At 38.2% G+C, this 17,186-nt stretch overlaps 1 protein-coding gene across 4 annotated transcripts in view; it reads right to left on the bottom strand.

The window, feature by feature from the left end:
- The window catches only part of LOC100716680 (sodium channel protein type 2 subunit alpha), a 129,828-nt gene that overhangs the window by 52,582 nt on the left and 60,060 nt on the right, over positions 1-17,186 (bottom strand). For all 4 annotated transcript variants that reach the window (XM_063259191.1, XM_063259190.1, XM_063259193.1 and 1 more), the window contains exons 12-14: positions 15,819-16,166; positions 8,121-8,253; positions 3,490-3,728 (exon numbers count right to left, since the gene is read on the bottom strand). In XM_063259191.1, the coding sequence (XP_063115261.1) occupies positions 3,490-3,728; positions 8,121-8,253; positions 15,819-16,166 (720 nt within the window). The remainder of the gene's footprint in view (positions 1-3,489; positions 3,729-8,120; positions 8,254-15,818; positions 16,167-17,186) is intronic.

Genomic DNA, 17,186 nt, shown 5'->3' with positions numbered 1-17,186 from the left:
GGAGTCACCCTACTGTGTGATATACCAAAACTTATTTCTCTTTTCTAACTATAATTCAGTATCCACTGACCAAACATTTCTTCTCCCTCTTGCCCCTTCTTTCTCCTCATCCTCTTGGAAGTAGCATTCTACTCTCAACTTCCTTGGATCAATTTTGTTAGATTCTACATATGACTGACATCGTGCAGTGTTCATACTTTTGTCGTTGTCTTATTTCAACTAACATAGTAATCACCAGTTCTATGCATGTTGCTACAAATGACAATATTTCATCCTCTTAGTAGTTGAGTAGTATTCCACTGTGTATATACCATTATACGATATGGTATATATGCCACATTTTATTTATCCATTCATTGGTTGAGGGATATATAAGTTGTTTCATCTATTGTCCGCTGTGAACAGTACTGCAATACACAGGGTAATAAAGTTCTCTCTCTGACATACAGTGTTCACTTCCTTAGACTAAATGCCCAGAAGGCTGAGCTTACTGGATCATATGGTAGTTCTTTAAACTGATTTTACAAACTACCGTACTGTTTTCACAACACCTGACCAATTTACATTTCCAATAGTGTATCAGCGTTCTTTTTCTCTACATCCCTGACAGTACTGGTCATCTTCTCTCTTTCAGTAATAGCCGTTCTAACTGGGGTGAAGTAACATCAAATCGTAGCTTTGGTTTGTGTTTCTCTGATGATTAGTGATGATGTACCTTTTTTTTTTTTTTTCATTTACTTGTTGGCCATTCATGTGTCTTCTTTTGAGAAATGCTGATTAAAAAACAGTCTTTTCAAAATACACTGCTGGGAATATTGGATATCTACATGCAGAAGAATGAAACTTCATCTGTATCAGTCATTATATACAAAACCAACACCAAATTAAAGATTTAATTGCAAACTATATAGGAACTATAAGCTACTAGAAGAAACCATAAAGGAAATGCTTTGGAAAATTGGGATGGGCAAAGGTTTGTTAGATAGGACTTCAAAAGCATAGGAAACAAAAGCAGAAGTAGAAAAATAGAATTAAATCAGACTGAAAAACTATGCAGCAACAACAAAAGCAAAAACTGAGGAGATAATCTATTAAGTGAGAGAAAGTGTTTATAAATTATACATGACTGAGATCTATGTCTAGAATATATAAGGAACTCAAATTCCTATTTTTTTCTAGAGTTACTATCAACAGTACTTTACTTTCTAGGAATTTTTCTATCCCATCTTAATTATCTAATTTGTTGCTATATAGTAGTTAATTGTATTTATTTTCATAATGGTCTTTTCATTCTTGATTTTAGTAATTTAAATGTCTTTTATTTTGCTTACTCTAGCTGAAAATTTATAGAGTCTGTTGATTATTTCAAGAGACCAATTTTTGAGGTTAGTGTTTTTCTGGTTTTCAGTGTTTTCATCTTTCTGCTAACTTTGAATTTAGCTTGCTCTCCATTTATAATATAAATGCCCATGATAAAAATAAAAGACAATGTTTTATAATCAATAATTTAAGCTTATCGTTACTATCTAAAAATGATTCAGCTTCCCCCACTAGTTTCAGTTTAGAGAATTTTCCTTCAACTGAAGAAGCTTTTGTCTTATTTTTCTCACGATTTCTTTAACCCATTGTTCATTTATGGCTAACGTGTTTAATTTCCACATCTTTATAAACTTTCTGCAATTATTTCTGTTTCTGGCTTCTTATTTAATTTCATTTTTGTTTGCCAAAAATATTTCACAAAGTTTTATTTTTTTTCAGTTTTTCAGGGTTTTTGAATAATTGGACATGCACTTTACCCTGGGAAGTACTTCATACAAATTTGAGAAGCAAGTGTCCTGTCTATGTATGTTTCACTATTCCAGGATCCACCTTCACTACAAATCCGACCTTTTCTAACACATCAGCCAAGTCCCTTCTTGAATTATCTACTGTTCGTGTCTTCCTAGTAGTCACTTTTTTTCTTCACATAATCATATCCTAATTTTTGGCTGCATAATTCCATTAATTTACTCTGACGCTATTCTAATTTACACAAATATGTTACTCTAGTCCTGGAAATAAAGTTGACTAAGTAGAAATGGTCATATAACTCTAATCAAGTTAATTCTACTCAATTCTTGGTCCTGAGTTAAATCTAATAGTTTGGCAACATCATCTTTCTGGCTCGGGAGCTACATTGGTAGAAAAAGTTAGTAAAACATTGGCAACAATGGAATGCACAGTCAGAGATCAGAAAACATACTGAGGAAAACTGGGAAGGAGCTACTTCCCAGTGACACTGACAAAGAACTAGAATTCAGTCACATTGGAACCCAGACCTAGACTCACATAAAGCTTAGTCACTTGACGCAACGAAGTCCCTTTACATGTGTTTAAAATCATTTGCTCTATGTTCTACTCTACACCTCCATAAATCTCTCTTGCATCCCTTGCCCATTTTTGGGTGTAATTTTGAAGAGATTTCTATGAAAGTGAAAATTTGGACTAACACTATTGTAAGTATCTGTGATTGGCTACCAGGATTACCTGAAGTAGCTTATAGGGTTTCTGGTAAAACTGGAAAAGCTTCCTGGCCTTTCTTTGCTCTGTCAGTTTTTCATGGATATGGTCTCTCCAATTTTAAAATAAAGAAAAATCATAGTATCTGATTCCTTAGAACTAACTTTGTTGAAACCTAGAGAGAGATTTCATGTAAACCATTTGGGCAGTCCATGATACAAAATAACTGCTCAATGTAAATTAACTTTATCACTTGATTCAGTTAAGGATCTATGTGAAATATAATAAAAATCAAATTAATAAAACTCATAGGGGCTAATTCAAGGCTGAAAATATGTACTATAGTGTATATATATATATATATATATATATAACCTGTCTATATGTTCATTAATAATGTTGTAAAATAGTTTTCATTAGTAATAATATTTTTATTGCATGATTTTATCTGATTTCTCTGCATAAGACCATTGTAGTTTCATTTCTATCACTCTACTATGTAATATTAACATCAATTTTTAAAGTGAAAACATAAAATTTTATCACTTGCATTCCTAAAATTATAAGAGAAATTTAAACAGAGTAATCCCCATATTAGAATGACCCATCTTCAGGCATTTGAAAATGATAATACAAAATTATTTGGTTGTTATATTTTATAATCAGTTTTACAAATTTAGGCATGTCCTAAGTAATTTATTCTAAATATCTAAGAAATGTGTCAGGATTTTCTTACCACGGACTAATTTTCTCTATGTTTTAGTCACCTTTTAATGAATGAGCAATTTAAATTCAGTTCTACTTCAAAGTGTTCATGTGATCTGATTCTTCTTGTATGATGTCTAAACTTCTAAAAGTGACAAAAGGATGCTAAACTTTTGTTGTCTGATGGCCAAGGCCAATAGTCCCTATTTTAAGAGTGATATGTGAAGCTCACCAAGGCACTCCTGAACTCTTTCAGTGGGAAGAGGTGCTCTCAAGAAGTCTTACCAGGTTCCCGACAGACAGCACACTGCTGAACTGCTCTGTCATGGGATAGTGCTCCATGGCCATGAAAAGCGTATTTAAGACAATGCAGATGGTGATGGCCAGGTCAACAAAGGGGTCCATCACAACCAGGTTGACGAGATGTTTCACCTTTAACCATGGTTTACAGCAGTCCCAAATTAAACACATATTAGCAAATTTATACCAGCAGGGTGGGCATTTTTGTCTGGATTCTTCAAGTTCTAGAAGAAAAAAAAATAGAAGCCTCATGAAAACTGCATACTTTTAAAAGTAGTCCTTGGTTTAAATTAAAAGTAACTTTCAAAAGCTCCATGGTTGTAAAAAGATACAGGTTAATTTCATGGTGGAGCAAGAAAAAGACTTTCAATGGGTTTTCTGCCATAAAATCGCTGGCAAAGAAAGACTAGTAAACTTCTGAAATTTTTCATGGCTAATCATGGTTTCCAAGATTCTGTCTGCAATATTAAACTGTTGTCTTCAAATCTACTAGAAACTAAACATTAGGGTTTATATTGTAAGTACACTCGAAGCTCAGCTATATTCGAGATAGAAGCTCAAGAAGTATATATGTTAACAGAAATTTTAAAGAGGTCTCTCAAAACCTTACCAATCATACTGAATTTCAGGTTCCTGGATACATGCATTGGTGGATTTTAGTGAGATAATTTTGTCAAGGTTTCAGGTAAAATGTATTTCACTAAAATTAAACTTCATTCTATGCAGGTTAGCATATCAATATAAATTTTTATTTTTCTATATATTTCTCTATTTAACTATAGGGCACAAAAGGAGTTACCAAATAATAATTTGGCATCGTTATTGTTGGCATAAATTAACATTTCTCAAAGTGTAATTATGCATTGCCAAAAATCAAAGGAAATTTTAGGAGAATATACTTAGAATTAATAATTTTCACAGCATGCCACTATTTTAATACACTGGAATTTAATTCTCTGTAAACCTATGATATGAAATTTCATATTAAGGGGGCTGGAGATTTAGCTCAGCAGCATAAGCACCTGCCTTGCAAGCAGGCAGTCGTGAGTTCAATCCCTGATACTGATAAACAGGAAAAAAAAAATTCATATTAAAATTTTTAAGAAAAGGATACAAACTTTCAAGATTTCCAACCACATTAAGATGAGAGAAAAGGCAGAAATGAGCAGATCTCTAGGGCCTTATCCCACACACTGAAGTCTGGTAAACATTGCAAAGAATTTGGAAGAACTGAAAAGTGGAAAACTGTCTACCATCTTCTTTTGATAAAATGATCTCTTAATGAACTCATCAGTGGGACAGGAGGCAGAGTTCGTTGTTTTATGCCAATATCATTGCTGCATGTCTTATTATCTACTGTGACCAGACATGAGACCACCGTCTCTTAGAATTAAAGGAAACATTTCTTCCTTTACCATCCATGATTAGTCACTTTAGTATCAGTATTCTGGCAACTGGAATATCCCTCCACATCTAGTATAATTTACTATGAACTAAATTTTGTAAGGGAGGAATTAGCATATGAAGTGAATTATGGTCATAAGTAATAATTTTTCTTCAACTGCTTAACATTTGTCACAAATTAATGCTATAGAGTGTATTATGCCCCTAAAGAAAACTTATTAATTGCTTATTTTTAAAGCAGAATTCCATTAAAAGTAAAATTTCAATTATCTCTTTGGATATTAAAATTCTTCAACCGAACAATTTATTTGCATTTCTTTTAATATGTAATTTGGTAAACAATGTAATAGAATTGTAAATAAAGGAAAGACATAAATATATATAAATAAAGTATATTATTAAACACTGCTTAATTTTAGTTTTAAAACCCTCAAACTCATGTTCAAACCAAGAAGAAAAAAAGAGATAACATCATTTACAACAAATAAAACAGAGAAACTAGAAAATCTCACTTTGCTTGTGCACTGTCAGAATAAGTTTTTTCTTGCTTTCTTGTCTTTAATGCTAGCTGTCAGAAAGAGAAACAAATGGAAGTAGAACAGAAAAACAAACAAGAGAAAAGTCGAAACAGGGAAATTCAGCAGGTGCCGTTCGTCTTGACACTAGGGAAAATTGAAGCCAAGTTATTTAAACTCTAAAATAAAAGCATTCAATTATTCATTCCAAAAAAAGAAAAAAGGATCTCACACTGCGAAACAAAGTAAAGCAATCAGCAGAGAACTACAGCCACCCCTTCAATGCTCCTGTGTGGGCTTCCCACACTGAGAACCATAGACAACTGCATTTGTGTCTTGCTGGCTCACCTTGATTCCCTCGGGCTCTTAGCTCACATCCCACCATCCTTTAATTAAGGTGACCAGGAAGCATTTCCATACGGTTTTGCATTTAAAAACAACTAAACAGGTAAGCAATTCATTTTTGCTCATCCACTACTGCTTCACTAAATATGAGCCTATTCATTACTCTGGACAATGAAGACTTGGCTGTAGTTTAAGGAAGGAAAACAAAAATTGCCAGCTGGATCAAAAAGCCTGGATCATCAAAAGGAAAAGTAAATTAAATATTAGAAGAAATGATATCCAAATAAACAGATTATATCAACCAAGAAAACTTTTCACAATTGTCAGGACCAAAAAAGAACAGTCTTCAAGTCAGCTTTAGTATGCACGTATGTGCTAATTGATGCCACCAACCAATCTTGACCAGTGTCACCATGTTTAGCTATAATTGAAAAGTCAGCCTTTCATTCTGTTAACTCACAAAAATCAGAGTAGAACTTAGTCACTGTCACAAAAATATAAAGTCAAAAGCTTTGCAGATATTAAAAAACACCCTTAGTGTGTGATTTCCTAAAATACATTTGTTCTTAAAACATCCTGTGAGACATTTTTCTGAGGAGAAAGATATGGGTGCATTCACTTTGAATCAGTCTCCTAATTAGTGTTCAAGTCCAATGTTGTTATGGCTTTGTTTTATAAGTAATTTCTTACGTTAGTTCAAACGTAATGCTATTGGAAGTGCAAAGTATGACTGTTGATTTAGACTTACCCTGTCTCCTTCTCTACTTCCTGCTTTAGGGAGCAGGAATGCTGCTGACATCGGTAGCAGAACCACTGGCAGCTTCCTCTCAGTGGTTTTGCTATGGCAAGGAGCAGAAGACCAGACACTCTTCAAAAGATTTACCTGGAGGGATAGGGAGGAGCAAGCTACTGGCAGCTGGGAGGGAAGAGGGAGTGCAAGCTAATGCAGGCGAGGTTGGAGAAGAACGGACTAGAGTTTAATATTCCATTGAAATCAGGGAAGAGATTTCTGATACTGTATTAGGACATTACAAAAACTGGGTCATGTGACACTGTCCTGTCTGTGATGTGTATAGTCATCTACACTGTAAGTTTTTTGTGGCTGTGACTTTTAGGCTTTTGGTGCTAATACTGACTTTGTAGAATCTTTTCATTAAGACTAGAAAATAATTATCCCAAGAATCTACTTAATCTCAAGAAAAACTATACTAAATGTCAAGAAAGGCTCTCCCTTGGTTGCATTTTTCTTCTTTTGTATTTCTTCTGTGACACATCCATACAGACGCAGACAGAGACATGCAGGCACACACACACACACACACACACACACACACACACACTTTTACTCATGTAAGAAAGGGTTTGGTTCAAGGGAAGGTCAAAAGAAGGAGAGATAGAATACATTTCATGGGAAAATAGGGAAAGAAGGGAAGGGATGGACAAGGAAGATATAATACAGTTTACATGAAAGTATTTTCCAACTAGTTGAAGTTGACAGTTGTTTGAACTGAATTAGAGCACAGAAAGGCAAAAACATGTGAATTAACAACATAATGCAATAGAGAAATTAAAAATTATAATATTTATTGATCAATTTGCATGCGATACATAGGTGCTTTATATCTGGTGCTTTATTTGGTCTTTTAAAAACATCATTTCTGACCATCCTCATTCATATTACACATTACAATGATAGATAAACCAAATTGAAAGTGTTATTTAACACATTAGCATGTGGTTGATTAAAGAATTGATCACAAATTTGCTGACCTAAAAATCTTGACCTTGTTATTATGATATCCAAACTTCAAGGCACTATGTTAACACTTAGATATAATCTGAAACTAAAGAGAAAGTTGACATATTATAATATTCTGGTCAGAGAGACGAAAATGTAGGAGTACAGAATTTTAAAAAGTTATTTAAATGAAAATATAAAAATGCAATTTTCATTTTTTGATTACATTTTCTTTTAAATGAATGGCTTTTTAAAACTTGTACCTTAAGCAGTTAATATAATTCAAATGGGTCAGCATCATCATAATGACAATTATTTATCATTACACTCTTCAATATCATGCATGCAGCAATCTTCAGGATTTAGAATCTAACCTATGAAAATAGCTTTCCAAATATACCTTGAATTTGCAGCAGCTTCCAGGAGACTAAATGCAAAAAAATAATGAGATCGTAGAATCCATGTGCTGTGCATGGATTTTACTTGTACTTAGTAAAAAGAATTAATAATAATACAGTAACAAATTATACAGTGATTCTATGGAATTTGAGGAAGTGGTTTTAGGTCATTACCAAAGGACCACCAAGTAGCTATGCATAAAACTCTTGTCATACCTTCCATGGTGTTAGTCAAAATACTGGCCATGCTCATTGCTCTCTGTCTTGACGCGGGATCTTCCAACAAATCCATGGAAACATGGTAAGAAATAGATCTCCTCTTTCTTATTTCTGTTTCAGTAGTTGTGCCCTAGAAATAAAATTTCAGACAAAATAACTTTTATTATTGAGGGCAGCAAAACCCTAATTACTCCTGCAATAAGCATCACTTAATTAATTGATGGTCATCATGTTTTCTAAGATGTAAACAACTCATGGCAATACTCCTGGAATTACCTCTTCTGGTGAGCGTTTGAAAGTCCATCAGATTCTCAGTTTCCTGGGATACCTGTACTTGCCAAAGTAGACTTTCCTATTTTCTCCTGCTTCAGCTATGGGCTAAAAGGACCATGTGTACTATTGCACAGGTGATGTTTTAGCATTTCAACCAATCTGGCAAACGATTTTATACTGAACTATATTGTTTCTTGATGTACAACCAGGTCCAGTTATTATATTATTATACACATTTATTCATTTATCTTAACATTTGAAAAATGGTTGGACTCTACAATGTGCTTTACTTGAGTATGTGAATTCCAGATATAAAATATTCTATTTATTAAAAACTGATAGGGCTGGGGTTATAGCTCAGCAGCACAGCACCTGTCTGGCAAGCACAAGGTCATGAGTTCAATTCTTGGTACAAAAAAAAAAAAAAAAGAAAAGAAAAGAAAAACACCAAACAAACAAACAAACAAGGAATTGGTAACATTTTCTAACATCCAAAGAGTAAAACTGAATTTTAACTAATATATAACTCTGTCATACAATGAAGTTGATTATCATAGGACCAAGAGCATTGGTCTTGCTATGGTTTGAAGCATTGAAGCATTGAAAATGTGTTTCAGTATGTTACTAATAATAAGAAGTCACTCTCAGCTCTCTGAATACTTTCAGTATTTCTAAAAGAACAATATGAGTGCTACTATTTATCTATTTTGAACTTCTTGTGATTTGAGCCATTAGTATTATATATGTATTATCATTATTAACTGTACATTTCTAATGCACACATATTCCAAACAAAAGTTTACATGCTACTGAAATGGTTATAATGATGAACAAGTCACTGTAAAACTAACTGTAAGGTAAAAGAGAAGTAAAATAAATGGGTAAAGAAATAACCTTCTCTAAAATAAAACTCTAAATCAAAAGGGGACCTCTTGATCAATTTAAAATATTTGCCCTTGCTAAAAAGAAGTAAAGCTTTAAGTTAAAAAAAAAAAGTTAAGTCATTTGAAGGCTATATAGTCTCTTCTGCTCTATAGAGGACCACAGACAGAACTCTTGATTTGTTTAATTTTCAGAGTCCAAGACCTGCAAGATTACTGAGAGAACTATTGAATTTAAGTGTAAAGTCTAGGAAATTGTGTGCTTTGCAAAGTGTCATTTCCCACAGCTGTTTATTTCCTATTCTCCTTTCTTCTTGTCCCTAGCACCTGCTTTGCGTCTGTCTGCACATTTGCCCACTTGTGTGAAACAGGCAGTGAAGGACCTGGCTGGGTAAAAAAGGTGGAAACTACAGGGTTTCTATCAGGCTTTGCTTCAAACTTGGCCTTCAGAGATTTACTCCGTCCTCTCTGATAGAACAGGAGGTTGATGGTGATCACTGGTAAGTACAGATAGTTTCTGACAGACATTCTCTTTTGTATTTATGCAAAGAAATTATGAATTTGGTGTTTTGTTTATTTGTTTGTTTTTCTCCATTGACATTAACAAAATTAGCAATGATTATAATTATGTGCAAGAACCTTGTGGACTTGTTATGGATACAGATTCCCAGGCTATATTACCTTGTGTTTCAGGCTAAGTAGGTCTGGATTGCCCCCAAAATTTCCACTTTTAAGAAGCAGCCATAGTTCCGGGAGAACATGGCAGACAGATAGCAGCAGCTACGGAGGCTCTCTGAAAGACTCGGCTCAGAATTCAGGAATGGTGCAGAGTAAGGAGTCATAAGCAGGTGGAGATATGCTCTGCTGACTCAGGAACGAACTGGGCTGAGAGAAACCAACTTGGAATGCAGTCCTGGTGCTAGAACAGGAACAAAGGGGCCTCAGGGTGGAGGATGGAGCCCGCGTGGCTCGGCAAGGAGAGAGATGCACAGAAGCTCTGCAGGACGGGCTGGGAGCCATGCACTGACTTGTGGTGAGGTGAGTGAGAGAAACTGACACTCTACCACAGTTTGACTCCAGCGGAGGACATTCTGGGATTGGGCAGACTTGCGGGAACGGGGCGCTGCAGCGACTTCAGCCAAGTATCCCCCTCTCAAGCGGGATTGGTGAGAAGTGCCTAGCCTACGTGACGCTGCTGGTGCAGACCCAGTAGGCTGGCACAACCCAGATCCCAGAGCCTGAAGGTGGCCTGGAGGGGCAGGCCCCACATAGGCTGCCTGGTCTGGAATTTCCTGGTGTGCTGCGGTGGGCGGGAACACCTAGCCAGCGCAATTCGATCAGGCTGTGGCTGACAGGGAGGGAAGCTGGGCCTCCTATATAAGCTTGAATACATAAGGAACAAAGAATATGGGAAGAGGCAGCAACAAGAAAGGCTCTTCGGCCCCCAATCCTGAGAAACAGGTAATAGCAGACACCACACCAATAGACATAAAGCGCCATCTAGAGAGCCTCATAGATCAGTTCAGGAATGAAGTTATCAATGACCTGAAGCTAGAAGTAAGCAGAATAGTTAGAGAAATGCTAAGCACCACCCCCCCAAAAAAAAAACAAACAAACAAACAAAAAAAAAAAAAACAAATGGTGGAATGGAAGAACAGAAAAAGAAGGGAGAATTGTTTGTTGGAGAAAATAGAGAAAGCATAGAATTAGTGAAGCAGGTTCAAAGGGACTACCAGGAAACTAAAAACTCTATCGAAAACTGGCATAACAGCTTGAAAGAAACAAAGGACAGACTATCTGAACTGGAGGGCAGATTTGTACTATGGGAGAATGAAATGAAAAACTTCTTAAAAGTAACAAAGAAACAAACAGCAATAATACAAAGACAAGAAGATGATAAGAGGATCCATAACTTAAGAATTAAGACCATAAAAGAAGAAGTAGGGACACAAACAAATGAACTACAAAAGCTACTCACAGAAATAATCCAGGAGAATTTTCCTAATTTAGCAAAAGGTAAAGATACTCAGATGTATGAGGCATACAAGACCCCAGCCACCTACAACCCAAACAGAGCAACACCCAGGCATATAATAATAAAAATTCCAGAAATTCAATACAAGAACAGAATATTAAAAGCTGTCAGAGACAAGAAACAGACCACTTACAAGGGAACACCCATCAGAATTACAGCAGATTTCTCTGCACAAACTGTCAAATCACGAAGAGCGTGGGGGGAAATAATTCAAGCTTTGAAAGATAATAATCTCCAGCCAAGATTGAGATATCCTGCACAACTGTCCCTGGAAATTGATGGAAAAACAAGGTGCTTCCAGGATAAAGAGGAACTGGGGGAATTTGCACCACCAATTCAACTCTACAGAGAGTATTGCAGGATATTCTAAAAAAGAAAAATACAAAGAATCCAGAAATAGTGGCGGGGAGGCCACAATGAATGGAGCAGAGAACAAAATGAAGAAGACAAACTGACAACTAATGACAGAAAAAGAGCTCAACAGAAATGAGGCAGAGAAGATTGGATGACAGGAACAGCTATTTTGGAGAAAATGACGTCTTAATAGGTAATACTGATTTAGTATCATCTTGTTTTGAAGTCTCATCAAGCTTTTGTTCTTCTGTCTCCATTGGTCTAAACAGGTTGTATCTTATTGGATTTTATTATGTACGATAGTATAAGCAAAAACTTTTAAAGACAAGGAGATTATACAGAAACCATTGTTCATTTTCTGTTAGTCGATTCTAAATACCCTGTAATGCTGTCATTCTCTTAAATGGTTTTACATTGTTTTGATATATTTAATGCTATAATATACGAAGTTGTACTCAAGGATTTCAAGGAAAGAGACAATATGGTAACTACTTTTATGTCAGGATTATCTTGTGGTGAAACTCTATTCTGCTTAAATGGTTATGTTTTGATCTGCACTGTTTTGCTGTTATGCCTTCTTTTATCTCAATCTCCACTCCATTATTTACTTTTTTATTTTTATCCTTTTAATTAAGGGAAAAATAAATAAAAATAGCAGCATATATTATAGTAACCCACTTTGACTTTCCATTATCTTGATTTAAAGCCCTGTATTACTCTCACCATCTTGTGTTTTTGACTGATGTCCCCCTATTCTGCTTTGCTTGATAGTACCAGGTTCGAAAGTTTAGGCAACAGCTGTGAAGATAGTGAGATTCATTATGACACCCATTCTCAATGACTTTTATCTACTTTTGAAGACCTACAATGTCTCCAATGTTTTAGTTTTGTCGGTTTTGTTCTTTACTGTTTTGTTCATTTTTATTATAACTGATGATATAGGCAATTCTATTAGAGATAGCAGGAGGCATTATGGTAACCATTATTGATCACCTTGTATTATGCTTTTACATTATCTATTATGTCCACCCTTTTGATTTGATTGACTCTGTTCTGTTAGGTCACATTTGGTTCTACTCCCTTCCAAAAAAGTAATAAGAACTGTGGGAGTAACAAAACCCAAAATGTGTAATTGTCATTGTACAAAAGACAGGAAAAGAAAGTGCTCTAAATGATATAACTGCATGTATGTTTAAGTGTATAAGACAGAAAATGATATCACTGAGTTTTATTGGATCATTGAACAGAACTGTTTGCAGTCTCACTGTTGGAATGTCCACTTTACAAGCTTTAATTTTGTGACTTGAACAATTATTTCTAAGATGACAATATGTAATCCATTAACTAGTGATTTCCTACTGTTCATTTTTTTCTGTAAATCTGTATAACTTGTACCCTTCCTCTGCTTTTTTTCCTCCTTAAATACAATTAAAAAAAAAGAAGCAGCCATAATATTCTGATGTAAGAATTATGAGAGGGAAATATATTATGAGGAATATTGTTTTAAAAGAAAGTATTTCTTTAGCTATCTTTTTTAGTGTCTATTTAAGAAAAGTCAATAGATGGCAATATTTTAATATTAATAGAATGAAGTTCTCATAGCCAGCATACCTGGGGTCAAATGTCCACCATGCCACAGGTCTCACTTTCCTTCTCTTTAAAATGGGGATAATATTAGTAGCTATCAAAAAGACTTGCTGTGAGGCTTAATTGAGTTAATAAGGTAAAGAGTTCTGGACTGTCACTTGTACACAATTGGCTACAATTTTTAAGTTGACATTTTCTATTCTTCCTGGCTCATTCACTGCAAAACTCTACTTTTTTGTGGTTTGCTTTACTCCAGGATACCTGGACACTTCTCTGAAAACAGAAGTGAGGAGAAGCCATGCAAAAAAGACAAGAAGCTCAGTGACTAATTTTATAATCCAAGGCACAATGCTCCTTTGTGAAGCAACTGAAAACTAACTCCCTATCTTTTTAATGTGGCCTTAAAGAGCTTGTCTAACTGTAAGAAGTGGAGTTGTGAAAAATTTAATACGGTTCAGAAATCTATAAAACATCCTGAAATGGCATTGCTGGAATATTTGTATATTAACAAGTGAAATTTCATTTGGTCCCAATGTAAAAAGCATCTTATGAAGAAAAGTAACTGCCATGATATGATGTGTTGTTTATTTGAAGTCATTTTCATGTACTGATTTGGAGCCAGTTTGCTTATAAAAGGAATTCCTGACAGTAATATAAAAGTCAAACAACACATGACCCTAGTAGGTAATTTGGGGGGATTTCTTTACTATAGAAATTTCCAGTAGCCAGGATCATTCAAGTATGACATTAGACTTGCAAAGAGAGAGAATGTTACACTGTGGTGCAAAATACGTTCCTATTAGCATCTACTTGAAGCAGAAATTTCTAATTCTCATTTACAATAGCCATGCCACCCTGCTTCCCTGGACAACTAGTAATGCAGCCCAACAAGATCTTAAACTGTTAACATTATTATGTGATTTTCAGGGGTATTTTTCATGGCTCAGTTGCATGGTGGTCAAGCATGGAGTACATTGACAGCAACAGAAGGCTGTGTAGGGAAGGACCCAGAGCGGGCTGCCTCTGCTCCCTGCACATGTCACACAGGGGCCAGTGCAAACCTATGTGTATCTGACAGTCTACGCCCCCGTGAGCCCTGTCCAGTGAAATCCAGAGGTTACCGATGTTCGAGCATTTCAACTTAGCTACATGCATGTGCACCTGTGAAAACAGGTGCTTATTTTTATTAAATAGAAGAACAATTTTTCTTAGTAATTAAATTTGGGCTTGTGTTGTTTCCTAAGTTAATTTGGAAGTTAACATATGTTAAAAAGGGAAATTTGTTGCATATATGCATAAACTATGTTATATAGTCCATATTTTATATGTGGGCCAGACAGTCTTCATTAAGTAGGGCCCAGGTAAAACAAAAAGTTAGACACAGGTGTTCTACAGGACTAATAACAGGAAGTCCTTAAGATGAACATTTACGTATTTTGCACATATTAGTTTCCTTACATCTAAGTAAGTTGTATTGATGAAAATTATGCTTCATATATTGTTATCTGGCTGTTTTCACACTTCAGACGGTGGTAACAGTGATGAAGGCACAGTTCTCACCAGTTCTATGAGACCCATACAATACTGGTAATTAACTGATAGACTAAACTCAGAGATTAATAAAACCTGCTCCTTTGAAGAACAGGCTCAGGATGAGTCTTCCATGTGGACCTCGGGTCTGCAGCACCCCACGGCCTCCCCGTGTGGACCTCCGGCCTGCAGCAGCCCACGGCCTCCCCATGTGGACCTCCGGCCTGCAGCAGCCCACGGCCTCCCCATGTGGACCCCCGGCCTGCAGCAGCCCACGGCCTCCCCATGTGGACCCCCGGCCTGCAGCAGCCCACGGCCTCCCCATGTGGACCCCGGGCCTGCAGCACCCCACGGGCTCCCCATGTGGACCTCCGGCCTGCAGCAGCCCACGGCCTCCCCATGTGGACCTCGGGCCTGCAGCAGCCCACGGCCTCCCCATGTGGACCTCCGGCCTGCAGCACCCCACGGCTTCCCCATGTGGACCTCGGGCCTGCAGCAGCCCACGGCCTCCCCATGTGGACCCCGGGCCTGCAGCACCCCACGGCCTCCCCATGTGGACCTCCGGCCTGCAGCAGCCCACGGCCTCCCCATGTGGACCTCGGGCCTGCAGCAGCCCACGGCCTCCCCATGTGGACCTCCGGCCTGCAGCACCCCACGGCCTCCCCATGTGGACCTCGGGCCTGCAGCAGCCCACGGCCTCCCCATGTGGACCCCGGGCCTGCAGCACCCCACGGCCTCCCCATGTGGACCTCGGGCCTGCAGCAGCCCAGGGCCTCCCCATGTGGACCCCCGGCCTGCAGCAGCCCACGGCCTCCCCATGTGGACCTCCGGCCTGCAGCACCCCACGGCTTCCCCATGTGGACCTCGGGCCTGCAGCAGCCCACGGCCTCCCCATGTGGACCCCGGGCCTGCAGCACCCCACGGCCTCCCCATGTGGACCTCGGGCCTGCAGCAGCCCACGGCCTCCCCGTGTGGACCTCCGGCCTGCAGCGGCCCACGGCCTCCCCATGTGGGCTGCAGTTACAGCCACCTCACCTCTGGCAGCAGCTGCCCGGCAGGCGAGGTGAGGGCGGACGGGCCGCCGACCAGCGAGACCACGCCGTTGCAGTCCACCGCGCTGTGCATCTTTCCGTTCACCGGCAGGATGGGGAGCACCCTGGAGGCGCGGCTGGCCTGGCTCACGTTGCTGTGGCGCCGCTCTCCGTGTCTGTGCGGCACGAACAGAGAGTCCCTTCTGCTGTCGTTGTCCTCGAAGGTGCTGTGCTCGTCATCGGCAAAGTCGTTCTCCGAGCCGATGTCCTTCGCTCGACCTCGGAAGCTGAAAAGGCTCGCCCTGCTGTTGCGTCTGGGTGAGAACAGGGAGCCGCGGATGCTCAGCAGAGACTGTGAGTGACAGGAGAGGGGTGAAGCAGATGGGGACATGAAGGGCTGGCATCCTGAAAGAGCACCACTGCTGACCTAAGGATGAGTTTTGGGCAGGTGGCTCCCAAGACGCTGATGGTGACCTTTGGTTGTATCCTGACACTTACAAGGTTCACCTGTTTTGCTTTTGGTCTTCGTTTCTCCTTTTTCTCCGGAACATGGTCAGAAGTATTCCCATAACACAGTTTTGCCTTACTGCTGATTCCCAGAAGCCTGTTTTTTACTGTGCCCTTTTCTAGAAGCTATTTTCACTTAACAATCCAAGCTACTAAATACACACCTACATTTACATCCATTGAAGCCAAAAATATTGTCACTAAGAATTCACAGGTGACCACACCCTGATGCAAACCTACCGTAAAGGCAAATAAAAAGTGATCTTGCTGGCAGATCTGTTTAATTACAGGAAAATGATCAACCTCTCCCCTTTTTGCATATTTTATCATGGTCTTCCCAAACAAATTAAATCAAGCTGAAACAACCATATGTTCATTCCTTGATTTTTAAATCTAATAAATTCGGAAAAGCACATATTTGTAAAAGCCTGGTCTTCTCTAATAGTGGGATTGTCTTCTGGTCAGCGAACTTGCCATAGCATTGCACAGTTTGCTTGCTTGTCAGCCACAGTAGCACGGAGAGGAGTTGCTTCCTGTGTGTCACTGATGTGCTTTGGTGATCTCACTCGTGAACTCTACTGCTGACAGAACTCTACTTGTTGCTGAATTCTGTCAGATAATTTAATTTAGGAGGCACTAAATTCAGTGGGACAATGTCAATCACTGTTTCAAAATTCTAGCCCACCTGATGGTTTAAAGGTAGGCATTGTACCTCCATGATTCACTGAGAACTACCCCTTTCTTTTATAACTGATAGGAAGGAGATGCCTCTTCAGTTAGGATTGCCCAAAATACTGGGTATGAATTTGGAGCATCAGTGGACTTCTTATGACTATACTGGAAGAAACTGAACTGAGATATGGAG

The sequence above is a fragment of the Cavia porcellus genome, unplaced genomic scaffold, assembly GCF_034190915.1.
Source record: "Cavia porcellus strain 051 isolate PalLab524CR breed Dunkin Hartley unplaced genomic scaffold, mCavPor4.1 scaffold_12, whole genome shotgun sequence".
In the NCBI taxonomy this organism is placed as follows: domain Eukaryota; kingdom Metazoa; phylum Chordata; class Mammalia; order Rodentia; family Caviidae; genus Cavia; species Cavia porcellus.
Note: the sequence above shows the minus strand (reverse complement) of the source record. Positions and strands in the feature narration are given on the sequence as shown.